The following is a 22,108-nucleotide window of genomic DNA, read 5'->3' as shown; positions in this document are numbered from 1 at the left end:
AGTGTTAGGAAAATGGTAATGTTGCAATTGGTTAGATCTTTGGGAGTGAAAATCCATTTAGATCTTAATCTTACACAATTCACTCTACTAAAGTAATGAAAAATTTTTAAAGATTAAATTATATAAAAATTATAAGAAAATAAACATTAATATTTATCAAACTTGACAGAGGAATGATTTGTGAAGGCTTAGAAATGATGAAATCAGTTACAAAATAAAATGTTGCCAGAACTGACAGTATAAAAATTAAAAATGTTTGCACACAAAAAACCATTACTCAAGTTAAAGGCAAGCAGTATGTGTGGATAAAATACTTTCTGCAAGTAGGCAAGATTAATATCAACCTCATATAAAGAGCTCATACAAATGTATAACAAAAGCACCAAGACCCCAATAGAGAAATATGCAGAAATCATGCACAAACACTCTGCAATACCCTAAAAATATGGATTTACCATATGACCCAGCAACAGAGTTCCCAGGTATATACTCAAGACAGGTAAGAATATATGTCCACACAAAAACTTGTACATTAGTGTTCAAAGAAGCATTTTTCTCATGATAGTTAAAAAGTGGAAACAGTCGGGGTGCTTGGGTGTCTCAGTGGGTTAAGCATCTGCCTTCGGCTCATGTCGTGATCCAAGGGTCCTGGGATCACGTCCCACATTGGGTTCCCTGCTCTGTGGGGAACCTGCTTCTTCCTCTCCCTCAGCCTGCCACTATCCCTGCTTGTGCTCTCTCTCTCTGTCAAATAAAGAAATAAAATCTTTTTTTTTTAAGAAATAAAATCTTAAAAATAAAAAAGTGGAAACAACTCAAATAACCATAAATCATGAATGGATAAACAAGATGTGTTATATCCAAGGCAACTCAGTCAGTTAAGCATCTGACTCTTGATTTTGGGTCAGGCCATGATCTCACTCACAATCACGAGATTGAGCCCCACATCGGGCTCCACACTGGGCGTGAAGCCTGCTTAAAATTCTCTCTCTCTGTCTTCCTCTGCCCCTTCCCCTTCAAAATTGTGTTCTATCCATACAGCAGAATAAAACAGGGCCATAAAAAAGAATAAAGTCTGCTACATGGTACAACATTGTTGAAGCTTGAAATTTATGCTAAAAGAAAGAAGCCAGTCCCAAGAGATGATGCATTGTGTGATTCCATGAATGCCATATTCTATGAAATAGTCATGATTTCATAAAATGCCCAGAATGGCAGACATATATAGACAGAAAACAAAAAAAAGTAGCAGTTGCCAAGCTGAGAGAGGGTTGGGAAGTGAGAAATGACTGCCAGTGTGCATGAGGTTTCTTGTTGGGGTGATGAAAGTATTCTAAAATTAATTGTGGTGATGGTTGTGCAACTCTGTGAATATACTAAAAATCACTGAACTGTACTCTGTAACTGGGTGAATTGTGTGGTGTGTGAATATATCAATATACAGTCCTGTGTATTCAGTATGAAATATGTAGTGTATTTATCTCTTTACTATACATTACATCAACATATAATATTATAAATAGCTTTATTATAACCATGCTGTTATTTTTTTAAATGAATGCAGTCAGATCACAGAAGAGAAAGTTAACAAACATAAGGAAATTATCAAAATCCTTCATAATCGAAGAAAATACAAATTAAAGCAATGAGATACTACTTTAACCAAAAAAAAAAAATAGGGGGAGAGTTTTTAAATAATAATGCTCACTACTGCTAGAAGTACAGCAAGACAGATATTTTCATGCATTGTCAGGAAGGGTGCAAATTGGCGCAACCCTTTTTGAAGGCAATTTAGCAATACAAGATAAGAGTCTAGAGTAGTAATACTCTAACTCAGTGCCATTGCATATAATAATATCACCTGGGAAATTCACCTAAATTTAAGGGCCAACTTATTATATATAAAGACTCACATTTTAGTATTTTGCATGTCAATGAAGAAATGAAACATCTTAAATGTTCAGTGATAGTGAAATCATTAAAAGTGCTGTGATCTACACACTGATGGAACACTAACCAGCATCACATACTCATATGGGAAAATTATGAGTACACGAATGATATCAAGAAAAAAAAGCAACAGCCCCACAGTATGATTAGAACTAAGCTTAACTGCTTTCTTCTTTCTTCCTCTTTTCAAAGTTGTCTTTATAAACCACATTGTAAGTTTTTTAAAATATCTAAGAGAAGAGATGAAACAGTGACCACAATTATAATGCAAGGCACTATATGATGTGTGCCTTATAATGAGAATCAGAAATTCAGAGAAGAGTTTCAGTATGTCAAAGTTTTATCTGCAAGTAACTCTGAGTTTCAAGGATTTTTTCCTGCCAACAAAAGTCATTCAATAAACTCTTATTTACCAACCATTCAGCCAGAACAGGGGAGCCTTGGTGACTCAGTCAGTTAAGCGTCTGCCTTTGACTCAGGTCATGATCCCTGAGTCCCGGGATGGAGCCCTGCATTGGGCTCCCTGCTCAGCAGAGAATCTGGTCCTCCCTGTCCGGAGCTCTACCCCCTCCCCACTGCTTGTGCTCTCTCTCTCTCTCTCTCTATCTCAGTCTCACTCTCTAAAGTAAATAAATAAAATCTTAAAAAAAGCACACAACAATAAATTAGGGGTGCCTGGGTGGCTCAGTTTTTTAAGCATCTGCCTTTGGCTCAGGTCATGATCTCGGGGTCCTGGGATGGATTCTTGCATCAGGCTCCCTACTCAGTGGGGAGCCTGCTTCTCCTGCTCCCCCTACTTGTGCACTCACTCTCTACTTGTCAAATAAATAAATAAAATCTTTTAGAAAAAAACACAATAAATTGGTGATAATGGACATCTCCATCCATTTTATGAAATATGATATATTCTTACTTCAGTCCTAACTTTGTACTACAAAGTACTACTATATTTGCAGTAAACATTTAATCCCCCAAACTACTTCCAATCTAGATTTGTTAAATATGTTTTCTAAAGAAAAGATACATATATAACCTATTTTAAATTATTACAAATAGATTCAAATATGGCAACCTCTTTAAGGAAAGCCACTCACAATGAAATGAAATACTCTTATTCTTAAAAAAAAAAATCTAGTAGCAACAGTCTATATATAATAGCTAATTTATTTGTTACTTGATTTCAGAAACTTAGGAGATTTCTTTGGAACAGAGGATATAATATTCGCATTGTTTTCATCATTGGTAACCTGGCCCACAAAACTTCAAAAAAAGTAAATTAGAGATAATAAAAAGAAGGCCGAGGAAGGACAGGATTTTAATGAAAAGCTGCAATTTATCAATTATAAGAATATAATTAAACAGAGTACAAACCTTCAGTAATTTAATTGAGTTTTTTTTTTAAAGATTTTATTTATTTATTTGTCAGAGAGAGCGAGGGAGAGAGAGCGAGCACAGGCAGACAGAATGGCATGCAGAGGCAGAGGGAGAAAGCGGGTTCCCCGACGAGCAAGGATCGATCCCAGGACGCTGGGATCATGACCTGAGCTGAAGGCAGCTGCTTAACCAACTGAGCCACCCAGGCGTCCCTTAATTTGAGTTTTAAAACACTGAAAGTTCAATCAGGAATCATCACATTCTACAAAGTATTCTTGTCCTCCATCCACTCTATCTTCTTTCTGACAAAAATCAATATAATCAAAATGCTGTATGATGGGGCGCCTGGGTGGCTCAGTGGGTTAAAGCCTCTGCCTTCGGCTCAGGTCATGATCCCGGGGTCCTGGGATCGAGCCCCGCGTCGGGCTTTCTGCTCAGCGGGAAGCCTGCTTCCTCCTCTCTCTGCCTGCCTCTCTGGCTACTTGTGACTTCTCTCTGTCAAATAAATAAATAAAATCTTTAAAAAAAAAAAAATGCTGTATGATTCTCCTCAACACTATTTATTATATTGAGGCCAAAAACCAAGTGAACACACAAGAGCTTCAAATCTAAGAATCAAAACTTGTGTGATGCTTCATTTTACCTGGACTCAGCCAATCAGAATCCAATGTTGCCCTAGAAACGCTCATGCTTATTACAAAAATAACTCTGTTGCTTAGTTTTTAAATACTTACTTAGAAATAATTTTTAAAGATTTATTTATTTGTTTGCGAGAGACAGAGAGAGTGAGAGTGTGAGGGGGGAGGGTCAGGGAGGAGAAGCAGACTCCCCGCTGAGCAGGGAGCCCAGTGGGGTTCAATCCCAGATGAACCATGACCATCAGCCAAAGGCAGACACTTAATTGACTGAGCTCCCACGTACCCCTAGGTTAGAAATAATTTTTTTAATTTATTGCTAAACAACCAACATTTCAGACAAAAAAAAAAAAAAAAGAAAGAAAGAAAGAAAGAAAGAAAGAAAAAAACACAGACATTTATTACCCTGATTACTTTTCCACTATGACATTGAGGACTCAAAAGAGACTAAAAGAACCATTTCACCCTGTTGTTATATTCATTTCTTGTTCATCAAAACTTTGATAACATCAGAGAAGAAAAAGAATACACTCTGACTTTCTTTGTCTATATGTACTGCATATCTATATTTCATTACATACAAATATACAATGTCAGATTCAATTACATGCAATTATTTTATATCTTCTCTGTCATATGTGGAAAAAATAGAAGCAAAACTTAATTGGAAACAAAAAACAACTTAAATAAACTTTTAAAAAGTAGACATTATATTGGCCATATTCTTAGACTATAGTGATGCAACCATAAATTAATAAAGTTTAAAAAATGTTTAAGGTCAAAAAGCAAGTAATAATTAGATTATCTATAAAATAAAGAAAAGGAGAACTCTTCCTCTGGTAAATTTAGATCTAATGATTTCAGTATTTAAAAGATATATCCTATATATCTTTTATATTGATATCTATCTATATATTATATATATATATATAATATTACCAAGCATGTAATTTTTCACAGAACTAGAACAAATAAACTAAAACATGTATGAACCCACAAAGACCCTGAATACCAAGGCAATCTTGAAATAGAAGAACAAATATGGGGGTATCACAATTTCAGATTTCAAGATATACTACAAAGCTGTAGTAATCAAAACGGGATGGGTACTGGCAAAAAAGTAATAGATCATTGGAACAGAATAGAGAGCCCAAAGATAAACCCACAACTATATGCTCAATAACTCTATGACAAAATAGGCAATAATATGCAATAGGAAAAAAGATAGTCTCTTCAACAAAAGGTGTTGGGAAAAACTGGACAACTACATGTAGAAGAATGAAATTGGGACCATTCTTACACCATACACAAAAATAAAACTCAAAATGGATTAGAACCTAAATGGGAGACCTGGGACTGTAAAAATCCTATAAGAGAGCATAGGCAATAATTTCTCTGACATCAGTTGTACCAACACTTTCTAGATGTCTCCTGAGGGAAAGGAAACAAAAGCAAAAATAAACTATTGGAGCTATATCAAAACAAAAAAGGCTTTTGCGCAGCAAAGGAACCATAACAAAACAAAAAGACGACCTCCTGATGGGAGAAGACATTTGCAAATAAATATCCAATAAGGGGTGAATATCCAAATACTAAAAGAAGTTATACAACTCGACATTGATAAAACAAATAATCTGATTTAAAATAGGGTAGAGTCATTTGCGACGACGTGGATGGAACTAGAGGGTATTATGCTTAGCTAAATAAGTCAATCAGAGAAAGACGAATTATCATATGATCTCCCTGATTTGAGGAAGTTGAGAGACAACATGGGGGTTTTGGGGTAGGAAAAGAATAATGAAACAAGATAGGATCGGGAGGGAGACAAACCATAAGAGACTTAATCTCACAAAACAAACTGAGGGGGGCAAGGGGGAGGGGGGTAGGGAGAGGGTGGTGGGGTTATGGACACTGGGGAAGGTATGGTGCTATGGTGAGTGCTGTGAAGTGTGTAAACCTGGCATTCATAGACCCATACCCCTAGGGCTAATAATACATTATATGTTAATAAAAATTTTTAAAAAATAAAATAGGGCAGAGTAGTCATCTTTCCAAAGAAGATATACAGATAGCCAACAGACATATGAAAAAGATGCTCAACATCACTTATCATCAGGGAAATGCAAATCAAAGCCACAATGAAATATCACCCAACATCTGTCAGATAGCAAGAAACAAGTGTTGTGAAGATGTGCAGAAAAAGGAACCCTCTTTCGTTATTGGTGGGAATGCAAACTGGTGCAGCCACTGTGGAAAACAGGTATAGAGGATCCTCAAAAGATTAAAAATAGAACTACCCTATGATCCAGTAATTGCACTACTGGGAATTTACCCAAAGAATACAAAAACACTAATTCAAAAAAGATATATGTCCTCCTTTGTTTATTGCAGAATTTTTTACATTAGCCAAATTATGTAAGCAGCCTAAGTGTGCACTGATAAATGAATGGATAAAGGAGATGTGGTGTATCTATTATGGAATATTACTCAGCCACAAAAGAATGAAATCTTGTCATTTGCAACAATATGGATGGACTAGAGGGTATTATGCTAATGAAATAAGTCAGTCAGAGAAAGACAAATATCATATGATTTCAACTCATAGGTGGGATTTAAGAAACAAAACAAAAGAAAAAGAGAGACAAAAAACCAGACTCATACAAAGAATAAACTGGTAGTTACCAGAGAGGAGATGGGTGGAGGGATGGGGGGTGAAGTAGGGGAAGGGATTAAGAGTACACTTATCGGGGAGCCTGGGTGGCTCAGTGGGTTAAGCCTCTGCCTTCGGCTCAGGTCATGGTTCCAGGGTCCTGGGAATCGAGCCCCGAGTCGGCTCTCTGCTCAGTGGGGAGCCTGCTTCCTCTCTCTCTCTCTGCCTGCCTGCCTTTCTGCCTACTTGAGATCTCTGTCCTGTCAAATAAATAAATAAATCTTAAAAAAAAAAAGGAAGAGTACACTTAGCATGATGAGCACTGGGAGATGTATGGAAGTGTTGAACCACTGTATCATATACCCAAATTAATATAACACTGTTCATTAATTATACTGGAAGTTTAAAAAAGAAACAACCATGAAACTAAAAAAGAAGAAAGAAAGAAAAGAAAACAAAAACAGCAATGACTTCAGGAAAACCGGAAGAATTAATAAATAACAAATATAAAAGGGAAAATAAATAAAAAACAAAAGTCCCTAGACTTGTGCAGTGGATGTTGTGCCCCACTCCACCAGACCTCCTTTGGTTCAAGACCATTGCTGGGAGTACTGGCTGCTGCTGGCTCACAGTTGAAATTCATCCTCTGGAATTACCCTTAGCTGAAGGAAGCTGCCTCGCATTAAGTTTATGCCCCTCCATCAAAGGCAGCCCATATCCAATGGCTGGGTCAAGGCAAGGAGAGAGAGGCCCAATCCCCCCATGCCTTGATTTGGTACAATCTCTGAAAGGCTACTCAGCCTCAGAGTTCCCCGTAGAATCAGCAGAGGCTGCTTTTGTCACTGCACTACAGTTCAACTTCTCGTCTTTGCCCAAACTATCTCTCTTGTTTCCTCAAGGGAGCTATTCCTGAGAGCGTTCCTCAGTACAATTTCTACATGCAAATCTCAGAATGCTGGTTCCCCAGGTCACCCGAGCTGCAGCAGCTAGAGCTGGAAGTAGGCCTCGGAAGCAGGCTTTAACAATGATATTTCGGAGCTGGATCACCCACCAGCCAGGTGGCAACGAAGACCCTCAATGGTGGCAGACAGAGGATGCTACCTCTGGCCTGAGGTAGTGGTGCAATTAATTATTAAACTGGTCACCATGTGAATGGAGGGGTAAGATGCTGGTGAGAGGGAATGCACTGGCAAGTGCAGTATCTCAGGAATTTGAGAGACAGAGAAAGTAGTAATTACAAGGATTATGAACCTGGCTGTTGCTGAGGACTATGGATGAACTAGAGATGGACAATGAAGGTGGAAGTTAACTAATCACCAATTAAGTGTGAGCATGAAAGTCAGACAGCCTCTTGCAACCATATAAATAAACTCTCATCTCCTATGAGCAGAGACCAGAAAAGGGTGAGGGTCAAGCCCAGGACTCATTATAAGAATAGCAGAGCTTAAGAAGAGGTTGAATTCTCAAGCTAGGCCAATCTACCAGCCAAAGTTAGGACCTGTTGGGACAGAGCTGGTCCTAAGGCATGAGATGGGGGACATCTTGACTTCCTAAATTTTCCTCAGCCTCTGGGTATGAAGAAGTGGCCCACTACCTCCCATAAAGGCCAGCTTCCTTCCATGCTTGAAGACAATCAGAGTCCTCTACCTTGCAAGACCAACGGGCATTCCCTTAGATATCCCACCTCCCCTCCTAGACATCAACAAATAAGTAGGGTTAAGGCATAGCATGATCCATTCTGCTGAGGGAGAGAAGAGATTATGCCCCAAAAGGACCATAGGACCAAGCTACCATGTACCAGCAGAAGCCCAGAGTGTGTAATTGGGGCAGATCTTGAGGGTGTTGAATCAAAGTGGTAGAAAGGAAAGCTGGATGAGGAAAGCTGATCAGTATTGACAATCCTATGACCTACAACCTGCCAAGCACCCTGGAGAGGATCTAACTAACACTGTCTCTCTGAAGCTGGTAGGAAACCCAGCTGCAGTCGTTGAGGAGGTGAATTCCAGAGAGTGTGAGAGCAACCAGGAGAAAAAAATGTTTCAGTGTTCAGAAAAGTGGTCTAGAATGGTTATGCTGTTTCCAGCCAGAGAACTTACCCACCAACAACTCTGTGGCAGAGCCTGGGAGGAATACTCTGGTTAATTAAACAGGGAAGGCACTGGGATGAGGGGCACCAGTGTCATGATGAAAGTCAGCATTGTCATCTTCTGTATGACTTCTTGGGCTGACACTGGGAAATGCACTTACAGAACTGGTTTCCCTGATAGCATTCGGGTGATAGAGTCCTGAGGTAATGGAGGGCAAGATGGGGGGCAATTACTGTAATGACTGGCAGGGTTAGACTGAAGGCATAGGGGTCTGACCCACTGAGATAAGGAGATGCTTAATAGCACAGCAACCTTAGGGACAAGATGGATGAGCAGCCAGTAAGCATACTAGTCAAACCATGCAATCAAAAGGAGTCAAGGATGGCTCTTCAGGAGCCTGAGGGTAGCCATCCAATAAAAAAAACTGCTGTACTCTGCCTGGTTTCTGGATCTGAGTCATTACTCGGCCTGAAAACCCACTGACTTGACTGAAGGACGGACTGGGCCCCAGGAGGAAGAATCCTGTCACTCATGTTCAGTATATATGATAAAGATTCTCCCAACCCTTCTGCCCCCACAGGGACATACAGGTCATTTATCATGGCACACTGGGGAAAGAGGAATCCCTAGAGTTCAAGGACACAGAGTCGGAATTAACATTGATACCCAACAATCCAAACTGTCGTCATGCTCCCCATGCCATCCCCACTGCCCTCCACTCCCATTAGAGTGGGCACCTTCACAGGGCATCTTGGTTTCATGAACCACACAGCAGTGCTGAATGCATAAATGTATAATTGGAATGGATATACTTGGTAGTTGGCACAAAGCCCCACATTGGTTCCTTGGCCTCTGGAGCATGAACTACCCTCTGGGGAAGGCCACACAGAAGCTCTGATAGTGCCCCCTCCTACCCCCAGCCTAGCTGGTAAACAAACAAACAAAAATCATGTCACAAGGAGAATGGCCGAGATTACTGCCCCCCTTGAACATCCAAAGATGCTGTGGAGGTCCTTACCGTATCACCATCTAACTCACTGACCTGACCTTTCCCAAAACCACATGATTCCTGGAGGTGACCTATTAAGTAGTGGCCCCAGTGGTACCATGACTTCAAGTGTATGGCATGTGGTCATCTCACCAGGAAGGAAGGTCAGAAGCAGTTTGTGTTCATGTGGGACAGACACAAGAATGTGTCTTCAGTCTAGCTCCAGGGGTAGGTTAATTCTCTCACCCCTGATCATAATATGACCTGAGGGGATCCGCACCGTCCAGATATGCAGAAGATCATGGTGGTCTGCTCTACCGATGACATTGTGTCAGGGAGCCCAGATAAGAAAAAAGGAAAAGCACCTGGGAGGCATTGGTAATACACATGTGATCCAGAAAGTAGGAAATGAATCCCACAGAGAGTCAGGGCCAGCACAGCAGCAAAGTTATAAGGAATCCCATCGTCTAAAGCAACCCTTCCAAAAGTAATTGTCAAAGTGTTGGATCTCACAATTCCCGCCACTAAGAAAACAGCAAAATGCTTGCTAGAGCTCTCAGGGGCCACACTCAAGAACACTGTCTCACCCATTTATTGGGTGACATGAAAGTCTGCTAGTTCTGAGTAGGGTCTAGAGCAGGAAAGGGCACTGCAGGAAATCTGGGCTGCAATGCAAGCTGTCTTGCCATTTGGACCACTCAACTCAACATACCTGTGGTATCAGATATGTCTTTGTTTGATAGGAAAAGATGCCTTGTGGAGTTAATGGCAGTTCCAAAAAATGAGAATCACGATACAGACCCCACAGTTCTGGACCAAGGCCATGCTATCTGTAGCAAATCGTTTTATATCATTTAAAAACCACCTTTGGGGGTGCCGGGGTAGCTCAATCAGTTAAGCATCCAACTCTTGGTTTTGGATCAGGTCATGATCTCGGGTTTGGGCATTGAGCCCTGGGTTGGGCTCCATGTTCAGCACAGGCTCTGCTTGTCCCTCTCCCTCCTCCTCAGCCCCTCCCCCCTCTCAAATACATAAATAAAATCTAAAAATGAAAAAAACAAAACAAAACAAAACCACCTTTGAACAACCTCTTGGACCCTAGTAACGGAATGCCTGACCATAGGTCATCCAGTGATCATGAGACTGGAACTGCCCATCCTGAGCTGGATTCTATCAGACCCACAATGTTACAAGGTTGATCAAGTCCAGCAATAATCCACTGTAAAAGGAAGTGATACATCTGGGGTCAGGGTGAAAGGAGATAAGCAAACCACATGGGCAGGTGACCTAAACCCCCATTTCACCCACCAGTGTTGCATCTCCCACAGTCAACGTCTGTGGCCATATTGGGGGTCGGGGGTCAGGGTGGGAGGTAGTCTCTTCTGACCAAATGACAAAGGAGGAAAAAGTCTGTCTGTAGTCACAATGGGTCAGTTCAGTATGTGGAGCCAAGTCAAAAATGTACAGCAACTATTCTGTGGCCCACTCAGGAGTAACCCTGAAAGGCAGCAACGAGGACCAAGCCTTTCAACGGACAGAGTTTCATTTGGAGGGTACCTCTATATGGAGACGGACATAGCCCAGGGTAAGAATATATACAGACTCATGGTAATGGTGAGTGGCTTGGCTGCTTAGTCTGAGGCTACAAAGGTAATAGATCAGAAGACTGATGTGGTACCAGGTCCTCAAAGAAGACCCCAAATAATTCTGCAATTCTCAGTGTACATGTCTCTATGCTCATCAACAGGAAGGGCCTGCACCCCCTTTCTGTGATCTGGGCACAACCCATAACTGTTCTGACCAGGAGAATGCAGAGAACATTTTCAGACTTCTGTGCCCAGACATTAGGAATGCTTAGCCTCTTTCACTCCCTTCCTCTCTGAGCTACCCTACTGGAGAGACAGGCCCATGTGGAGAAAGGGGCCCCATCGAGGAGCCTAAAGTGCCAGAAATCTAGTCCCAGCCCCAATCTGGCTGTAAACACATGACAGACCCCAAGTAGTGCCAGGAAAGGCATTGACTAGCTGAGCCCCAGTTGGCTCATGGAATCAAGAGATAAAACAGTTGTTGTTTTAAGCCACTGAATTTTATCGTGGCTTATTACGCAACCACAGATCCCTGAAACAGAGCTTGGTATCTGCAAATAAGGTGTCTACCTTACAAAAAAAAGCAAAAACATATGGTGTTAACTTTGGGACCCAGGGGTCAACAGAAGACAGAGCTCCTTAAAGAGACCATTAGTAAAGGCTTGAAAGACAGTGACTAGATGGCTACTGGAGACTGAAGGAAAGGGACTCATGTAGTGATGATTAACAGTATGTGATGTAAACACACACAACACACACACACACACAACACAGTGGTGAAACTGTCACCTGCAGTAAGGCAGGAAATAGAAAAGGTACCTGAGGACCTCACAGGTCTGGCTGAGGATATTTATAGGCAGAGAACTGCTAAAAGCTCCAACGTTTTTGCTTTGCTTTGCTTTGTTTTGTTTTAGCTGCCTGTGAAAAAAAATACGTGACAAGGACATAAGCAAAAAAAGGAAGTATAGTTTTCAAGCCGAATTGAGAGGGAACCAGGATTTAATGGATTTGAAAGCAGGGGCTGTCTCTCAGATGAAGCAGGTGTCTCAAGGTAAATGGACTCAGGAGAAACAAGATCAAATCCAGGACACGGGGAGTGAAACGTGCCCGAGTGTACCATTCAGATCAAGGGTGGAACTAGAAGACACTTGGGTGAAACCCCAGGAAGATTTCAGGTGATGTGTCATGAGCCTTTCAGCTGAACAAAAAGCCTTCTAAGAAATCCTGAGGGCGTGCCTCGCAGCCAGACAACAGGGCTTCTAAGAATCATAAGGAACTTGTTCCAGAGCTATTTCACAGTCCTGTTCCAGAAAGAAGGCAAGTGTGGCTTTCACCAAATGAGTTATGAGTTGATCCACACAAAATGTACAGTGTTTTTAAAGGAACTGAATCCATTTGGATGGAAAGGGATAGAGACAGTTCATCATGAAAAGTGGTCTCTGGCCTTCAAGCTTTCATAGGTAGTAAGCAGACTCAGAAAACTGTCCAGCTTTCCATTCATTATGGAAAGGGAAGAATGACTCAGGGTGGAGGCAAGAGGTTTGGGAACTATTCTCACAGATCAGGACTGGTCTACAGTGAAGGACTGTATATGCCCCGCTGGACTGCAAAGTTACTCTATGAATCGGTGTATGTCTCTTGTTTCCCGCTTTGGGCTATTCTGATTTTCCTGTTCCTGCCTCATCATTGTTGGATGAGTGTTGAACAAGTAATTTATCCCTCTTTTTTTTTTAATATTTTATTTATTTGAGAGAGAGAGAGAATGAGCAGGGGGAGCAGCAGGCAGAGGGAGAAGCAGACTCCCCACTGAGCGAGAAGCCCAATGCAGGACTCGATCCAAGACCCTGGGATCATGACCTGAGCCTGAGGCAAACGTTTAACACTGAGCCACCCAGAAACCCTGCACAACACACACTTGAGTGTGGAATCATCCTCCCCTTTCCTTTGGAGCCCACCTTCTCAAAAACTAAATGTCCTTAAGCATGGTTCTGGGTTCTCAATTGTTACCATTGGCTTAGTTAGCTATCCTTGCATCAATACTCCAATGTCTTATATAATTTATAATAGATCTTAAATAGGAGGGGAACAAAACCCCTCAAAATAATTTTAAAAATTTTTTAATTGCAGTAAAAATATACAGAACGTGAAACTTGCCATCTTATCATTTTAAGTGTACAGTCATATTACGGACATTCACATTGCTGTGCAACCAGCTTCCAGAACTCTTTTCATCTTGCAAAACACTCTACACCTATTAAACCATGGCTCCACATTCTCCCCTTCCCCCAGCCTCTGGCAACCACCATCCACATTACTTTCTGTTTTGGAATTTGACTACTCTAGGTATGTCATATAAGTGGCATCATACAGTATTTGTATTTTTGTGGTAGATTTTGTGGCAGAAAGTCTTCAAGGTTTACCTGTGTTGTTGTGATGTCAGAATTTCCTTCTTCAAGGCAAAATAATATACCATTGTCTGTATATAACACATTTTGCTTAGCCATTCATCTGGCAATGGACACTTGGACTGCTTCCACATTTTAGCTACTGTGACTAATTCTCCTACAAACATAGGTGTACAAATGCCTCTTTGACATCCTGTCTTCAATCCTTTTGGTTATGTACCAGAAGCAAAATTGCTGGACCTTATGGTAATTCTATTTTTAATTTTTTTGAGGAACCACCATACTGTTTTCCATAGTGGCTGCACTATCTTCCATTCCCACCAACCGTGCACATGGGTTCCAATTTCTCCATGACCTGGCCAACCCTTGTTATTTTCTGCTCGTTGTTATTATTCTATTGTTTTTAATGGTAGTTATCCTAATGCAGGTGAGGTGCTATCTCACTGTGGATTTGATTTGCATTTCCCTGAGTGATTAGTGATGTTCAGCTTCTTTTCATGTACTTACTGGCCATTTGTATATCTTCTTTAGAGAAATGTCTTGAGTGCTTTGTCTACTTTTTAATTGGGTTGTTTTTTTATTGTGAGTTACAGAAGTTCTTTCCATATTCTAGATAGTGTAACCTTTTATCAGATATACTATTTGTAAATATTTTGTCCCATTCCATGGGCTGCCTTTTCACTCAGTTGATAGTGTTGTTCATTTGCACAGAAGCTTTTAATTCCGAGGCAGTTCAATTTATCTACTTTTAATTTGTTGCCTGTGCTTTTGGTATCATGTCAAAGAAATCATGGCCAAATCCAATGTCATGAAGATTTCCCCTATGTTTTCTCTAGGAGTTTTATAATTTTCCATCTTATTTAGGTATTTGATTTTATATATGATTTTTGTATATGATGTAAAGTAGGACCCAACTTTATTCCTTTGAATGTGGAAATCCAGTTTTCCCCCATACCATCTGTTCAAAAGACTATGCCTTCTACTTGAATGGTCTGTGCACTGTTGTTGAAAATCATTTGATCATATATAAAAAGGTTTATATGTAAGCTTCCCATTCTCCCTCAGTGTTAATTTTAAGAAAGAAAAATAGAATTCAAACTTGCATATATATAGTGTGAATTCATGGTATTATCTTTATTTTTTAATTTTTTTTTTTAGAGAGGGGGTAGGGAGAGAGGATCTTTTTTTTTTTTTTAAGATTTTATTTATCCTTTTGAAAGAAAGAGAGTGAGAGAGAGAGCAGAGAGAGCATGAGTAGGGGAGGGGTGAGAACCAAACTCCCAGGCCAAGCAGGGAGGACCGACTTGGCGCTCAACATGGGGCTTGATCCCAGGGTCCTGGGATCATGACCTGAATGAAGGCAGTTGCTTAACCCACTGAGCCACCCAGATGCCCCGAGGGAGAGAGAATCTTAAGCAGGCTCCACACTCAGTGCAGAGTCCACTGTGGAGCTTGATCCCAGGACCCTGGGGTCATGAACTGAGCTAAAATCAAGAGTTGGATGTTTAACTGACGAGTCACACAGGTGCCCCCGGGTATTATTTTTATGTATAAAATGTCAGTTAACAAATAAAATTAGGGTGCCTGGGTGGCTCAGTCATTAAGCATCTGCCTTCAGCACAGTCATGATTCCAGGTCCTGGGATTGAGCCCTGCTTTGAGCCCTCCCACTGAATCCTGCCTTCCAGCTCAGGTCATGATCCCAGGGTCCTGGGATTGAGGCCCTGCATTGAGCCCTCCCATTGAGCCTTCAGCTCAGGTCATGATCCCAGGTCCTGGGATTGAGCCCTGTATTGGAGACCCCCACTGAGTCCTGCACAGGCTTTCTGCTTAGCGGGAGCCTGCTTCTCCCTCTCCCACTCCCCTGCTTGGTTCTCCTCTTGCTGTGTCTCTCTTTGTCAAATGAATAAATAAAATCTTAAAAAAAAAAAATAAAAATCATACATGTTTATTATAGATAATTTGGAAAGTATAGTATATAAAAAGAAAAACATTACTGAGAATCTTGTTTTGGTGTATTTCATTCACCATCCAGAAATATTTATAGATCACCTATGTAAGTAATTATTCAGTCTCATTATAAAACTGAGATCATGTTTTTGGATAGTTTTGTTTCTAGTTTTTTTATATGTATTGTCCAAAGGCATATTTCTTTTGTATGTATGGTATGAATTTTTTTGTATATATAGTATAGAATTGTTTTGTATATATAGTATGAATATAGAATTTTTTAGAAAAAATAGAATAGAATACAGAATTTGTTTGTATATATAGTATGAATTTTATTTTTTATTTATTTAGAAAACATAGAATATAGAATTTGTATATGTAGTATGAATTTTTTTAAAGATTTTATTTATTTATTTGAGAGAGAGAGAGAGTACAAGCAGGGGAAGTGGCAGCCAGAGGACGGGGGAGAAGGCAGAGTTCTCTCTGAGCAGGGAGCTGGTTGCTGCTCGATCCCAGGACCCTAGGATCATGACCTGAGCCAAAGGCAGATGCCAACAGACTGAGCAACCCAGGCGCCCCCAAAGGCATATTTCCTGAAAAATATTATGTAAATGGCTACATTGTATCTTAATGTCTAAATAACATACCATAATTTATTCATACTATATATTTCATTAGGTTGCATATTTATCTTATTTATGATTTCTATTAAAAATAATGTATAAATATATAAATATAATGTATAAATATATAAATATAATGTATAAATATAATGTAGTTAAATTTTACAGAAAATATATAAATATAATGTATAAATATAATGTAGTTAAATTTTACAGGTTTTACAATTATTTACAGTTATTTGTTATATAACCTTAGGCATACACTCCTTTGATAACAATGAAGAATTTCCTTTAAAGAAAGAAAGTAAAACTTTGCTCTGGGTTCTTATATGTTGACCTTTCCTAGGATGCTTTTCCTTAGTGTTATCAAAAATGAGACTTTCCACAACTTCAAACTTTTTTTCATACAGATTAGATTTTCTTTTATAGTTAGTTACACTTTCAAAATAACAGGATGGGGGCACCTGAGTGATTCAGTCATTAAGTGTCCGCCTTTGGCTCAGGTCATGATCCCAGGGTCCTGAGATGGAGCCTGCATCATCAGGAACCCCACTCAGTGGGCAGCCTGCTTCTCCCTCTCCCACTCCCCCTGCTTGTGTTCCCTCTCTCGCTGCTGTCAATTAAATAAATAAAATCTTTTAAAAAACAAAACAAAACAAAAAAACCCAAGAAATATCAGGATGACTATTTGTTTTCCTCCAACAGAGGACTCTGGATTAAAATTCTTAAGATTTTAGAATATATTATGTGGAAAACTACTGAGTCATCTTCTCTTACTACACCTTTTAACCTCAAATCTCATCTTGATTTTAAGTTTAAAATTTATTTTCAGAAATAAAATTTTATTAATTTAAATGCTATAGTAATTTCCACGAGGTTGTTTTATTTCATGTTTTTAAAGGTTTTATTTTTAAGTAATTTTATTTTTAAGTAAGCCCCAACTTGGGGCTCAAATTTACAATCCCAAGATCAAGAATCACATGTTCCACCTACAAGCCAGCCACGTGCCCCATGTTCATGTTTTTAAACAAGTGGGAGTCAGAGCAGTTTGTTTACGACAAAATTCAAGACTTCAAATAAATAGTAAATTTCCTAGATTTTCTGCTTTAATAGTACAAATTTATTCTTACCAAGTTTATTGTAGAGGATTGGATCAAAAGTGAGTAGTCATGGAAAACTGATTTCCAATTTTTATTACTTCTCCTGATCTTCAGGTGTAATACTCATCTGATTAGGGTTTGGTAGTAAATTTGTTTTTGACTCCTGATCTATGACAACTTAAAATTCACACTGTAACCTCATAATCCCTATGGTTACAATTTAAAAGTTATATTTTGATGGCTGGGGGGAAGTACAAAAGGGGGAGTTTTTCTGGGATGTTGATAATTATTTATTGGTCAAGATGTCAGTTACAAAGAGTTTCCTTTAAAATAGGGATGTCTGGGGCGCCTGGGTGGCTCAGTGGCTTAAAGCCTCTGCCTTCAGCTCGGGTCATGATCTCAGGGTCCTGGGATCGAGCCCCACATCGGGCTCTCTGCTCAGCGGGGAGCCTGCTTCCTCCTCTCTCTCTGCCTGTCTCTCTGCCTGCTTGTGATCTCTCTGTCAAATAAATAAATAAAATCTTAAAAAAAAAAAATAGGGATGTCTGGCTGGCTTGGTCAGTAGAGCATGCAGATCTTGATCTCAGGGTTGTGAGTTCAAGCCCTATACTGGATGTGGAGCCTCCTTTAAAATAAAATACTTTAAGAGTTTTCTTGAAGATATGAGTCTAAACAGTTGAATTTTTAATGACTTTTCTTAAAATTTAAGCTATGAAAACAACTTAAAACTAAGGTGTTTACCACTATTTTACAAATATATTCCCACAGCCTTCCTATGAGTTCAATATTTATTTTCAGTATGTAAAAACAGAATGACTGATACTACTACCAAAGGGGCTCACTTGAAGTACCACAAATGAAATGCTGAGCTGTGATAAAATTAACATTCTTTTTTTTTGACAGATAGAATCACAAGTAGGCAGAGAGGAGGCAGAGAGAGAGGAGGAAGCAGACTCCCCACGGAGCAGAGAGCCTGATGGACCCTGAGATCATGACCTGAGCTGAAGGCAGAGGCTGTAACCCACTGAGCCACCCAGGCGCCCCCTAAAATTAACATTCTTAATTATTTAAAAGGTTTCAACTTCTTAAACTATTTCTCGTTAAATGTATCACAGTTTATTCTACCACCATGCATTCCCACTCTGCCAGTTGTAGCTATAAACTGAACATCTTGGGCCTCATGGCCACTAAAATTCAGAGAAATGAAATTAAAGTTCACATTAGCATTACTGGTTACGATGTATTATGTATGCAGAAACAAGGCATTTGTGTTTCTTTAGCAGTTTAAAAGTTTTTCCCCCAAACCTTGTATCGTATGACATCAGACACAGGTGTTAAAACAAAAATAGAGACTCGGTAGCCATGTGGCTTCCTCCTAACCTCCTAACCGCTATTATCCTAAGAAATGTTGCAACGTAAAAAATATTTTAAATTATTGATTATTAGAAGTGATAAGAATATTACCTCCTCTAATAGTTTATAAACCACAGTACTTGTTTCACCTTTTATTGCATTACTTTAGTGAGCTTTCCTACAATTTTATAAATGAAGTTTAAATATACAACTGTTTACTAACAAGATTAGAAAAATATTTACATACTCAAATGCCTTACATAGCCTTTTAAATGGTCTTCAGTCTTCCATAAAGGATCTAAATGATCTTGACACATTTCTGGGCTTGGTTGGTATTACAGAACCAAGCAAGAAACTGAGAACAAAGTAATGCTCCCCAGAAATGCTATTTATTGCCATGTCTTTAACCAATACACATTAAAATTTTACAAAGGCAACTCGTCCATAAATTTTTAAGCAATTTTTCTAAAATGCTTCCCACCTGTTTTATCTGTAAGCAACAGTGAGTACAGGGAAATGTGCTAAGCACTTGCCCACATAATAAAATCAGCTACTTACATTAGAGGGCAGTTTTGCACTCCTTGCCCCACCTCCATTCTCATTTAATCCTCCCTCTTTATTTGCTGGCCTCTAAATCCTATTAATCCCCGAACTAGGGAGAGAAAGAACATACTTAAAAATTTAGGATCAAATTTAAAACTGCCACCTAGGCACCTGTCCAGAGCTAAACTTGGTACTATCTCACAAAGGTGTCCTGAAATCAAGGTCCTGATGGTTATCCCAAGTGCCAAACATCAGCCTGGGGTCTAAGAACCCTTAGACTCTAGATTACCCCCCAATGCTTGAATCTATTCTTCTTTCTATCCCTCTTTCATATTTTGCCTGGGCTATTCCAGCCTGTCTTTATTTCTAATCTTGTCTCCTCCACATAAATGCTATCAAATTGTTTCCCAAAGATACTTTTCACATTAAGATTTCATGTTCCTACACAGTTTTCATTTCAATAAAATTAAGCAGCCCAATGAATGTGTAATTTAACAATGCCCTTTAGTAGTCTATGAATGTTCGGCGAGGGTTTTTTTTTTTTTTTTAATGAGATTTGGAGCAAAACATGAATGAAACTTCATAAAAACTAATTAAAAATATCACCTTTGGATTTAAATTAACTAATTAATCAAGTAGCTCTAGGTTAGAGGAGGTGTTACAGCAGCGAGGGGCTTGGGCTCTGGAGCCTGACTGCCTGGGTCCAATCTGTACCGTGCTGGCGACTCGCTGCAAATTCAGGCCAGTTACTCCAGGGCCCCCTGCTTCCGGCGCCTCATCTGCACCGCGGCAACAACAGGACCTACCTGGAAGAGTTGTGAGGTTCGCACACATTCCTCCGCGAAAGCACTCGGCGCAGGGACTAATCGCAGAGCCAGGACGAAACGATAAATGCTAGCCTCTATTAGCATGTACACCTGGAGGAAAATACAAAGAAGAGCATAACTACTCATTTGCAGGAATAAAACATCACTTTTCCTCCAGAACCGTCTTTCAAATTTCTGTAATCTAGACCCAAGACAATAATTATGAAGAAGCTATGATTACTTCTCAAAGGCAGCCTGTATTTAGGAAATGAAGGACGAGGTAACTATTTTGAGAGAGTTTTGCATTTTGTGGAATAAATGGTATATGCTTATCGAATCAAAATTTACGTTAGCAGTTTCACTTTTAATCTGTCATAATCCTTTTTTTTTTTTTTAAGTTTCACACAATCACGCAGTTGTTTAAACACACACACACACACACACACACACACGGGTCTGCTTCCTTTCTGAATAGGTGGGAAAGGCTGCAGGTCTGTTCCATTCTCTATAAAATTCTAGCACGTCAGTATAAGAACATATAACATATAACACAGAAATGCTCTTACGATAGGGTCCACACAAAGGTTTTATAACAAATATTTCTGCATCCACCAATACCACAGCGTCAGTGTTCAAGTCACTCCACGGGAGTGTATGTTTACGCCGACGGGGAAGAGACAAACGCTGCACGATTCAACATTAGTGTGAAAAAACGTGAAGAGTTTTAAATCAGTGGACAGCTTGAACTCGGCACTCTTGAAATACATACATGCAGGCTGCCTCTGACATTTCAGGGGTCCTGACGCGGAACGCGAGCAGCGGTGGCCACCGTCCTGCCGCGGAGGCCTCCGGGCTGCGGCGAGAGTCGGCGGCGGGTTCGAGCCCCGAGCGCGGCGGCGCGCGTGCGCGCGGCTGAGGGGCCCGCCCGGCCTCGCGGTGGCCGCGAGAGCCCGGCGAGGCGCGGAAAGGACCTGTGCGGCCTGGGCTTCAGGAACGAGCGAGGAGGACGAGAAACCCTTGGGGCACTCAGCAGCCTGAGTTTGGGAACTGAAAAACTGGAAGTGAAAGGATGCGGGGGCTTTAAAGCGCTGGACCCTCTCGCCCACCCCCCGAGTCAGGGGGGTGGTCGGGAAAGGCCCACCTGCCGGTCGGGAGCCCGGGACGCTTGGGGGAGGGGCCTCCAGCGCTCCCGGAAGCTGAAGAGCCACCCACAGGGTGGGCGGCGAAGCGAGATCTGCGGTTTCTTTGCGCTCAACCCCTGGAGTTGACAACTCCGCGCAGTCCGTAGGTCTGAACTCCAGAATTGTGCAAAAGTTCCGGCGACAAACGGGTAAAAGTGAGAACCGTCCCTGGGTGGGCTCGAACCACCAACCTTTCGGTTAACAGCCGAACGCGCTAACCGATTGCGCCACAGAGACTCCGATGTCGTTTGCTTCTCCAGCTATAGTCTTTACAGAGAATAATAAAGGCAGTGCGTTAATGTTACTTTTTTCACTGTTTCCTGATTCATATTATTAAAATCAGACTTTTCATTCAAAATATCTAGCCCTCTTGATTTTATTTTCCACCCTAAAAGCATATTGGAAAATTATAAGACACAGTAAGATCGAGTAGAAGTTCAGTTCGCAGCGTGTGTTACAATACTGTCGTCCTTTCCAACTCCCGTTTGGAACGTTCTGTTTCAGGAAGATGACAATTTCTGATGTTTCCTTTTATAGGGAAATAAACATTTTAATCTTGTGAGTTGAGAAACTTTCCTTTTGTTTCAAGCTCTTTGTCCAGAGTTTTGCTCGCTAATCTTCATGATTTACTAGTGTAGCGTTCACAAGGTCATCTGAATTGTGTTTATTTGCCTTCTTTATTTTTATCTTCAGGTATGTATTAAATACATACATGCTTTATGCAGTCCTTATTTGTTTGCCATGTGCTAACCTACAGTACAATGGTCTGTCACTAACATTTTGTTATTGGAAAAGAGCACTAGGAAAAAGCTACAGTAACACTCATTATTCCCGTGCGTTTGGTTCATTGCTTGATCGTCCTTCATTCTCCCTAGATG

At 40.3% G+C, this 22,108-nt stretch overlaps 1 protein-coding gene and 1 non-coding gene across 2 annotated transcripts in view; both read right to left on the bottom strand.

Annotated features, from left to right (window-relative positions):
• LOC125106834 (uncharacterized) overlaps nucleotides 1-21,559 on the bottom strand; it is a 111,896-nt gene extending 90,337 nt beyond the window's left edge. Inside the window, exons 1-3 of the mRNA XM_047741460.1 lie at nucleotides 21,536-21,559; nucleotides 20,616-21,407; nucleotides 20,050-20,160 (exon numbers count right to left, since the gene is read on the bottom strand). Of these exons, the coding sequence (XP_047597416.1) occupies nucleotides 20,682-21,407; nucleotides 21,536-21,559 (750 nt within the window). The 3' untranslated portion in view covers nucleotides 20,050-20,160; nucleotides 20,616-20,681. The remainder of the gene's footprint in view (nucleotides 1-20,049; nucleotides 20,161-20,615; nucleotides 21,408-21,535) is intronic.
• On the bottom strand, nucleotides 21,394-21,467 carry TRNAN-GUU (transfer RNA asparagine (anticodon GUU)). The gene has a single exon. It is a non-coding gene; the product is annotated as a tRNA-Asn (tRNA).
• Nucleotides 21,560-22,108: the final 549 nt, after the last annotated feature.

Source organism: Lutra lutra, chromosome 8 (genome assembly GCF_902655055.1).
Source record: "Lutra lutra chromosome 8, mLutLut1.2, whole genome shotgun sequence".
NCBI classification, from domain to species: domain Eukaryota; kingdom Metazoa; phylum Chordata; class Mammalia; order Carnivora; family Mustelidae; genus Lutra; species Lutra lutra.
The sequence above is the reverse complement of the archived record's forward strand: the minus strand, read 5'-3'. Positions and strand labels throughout refer to the sequence as shown.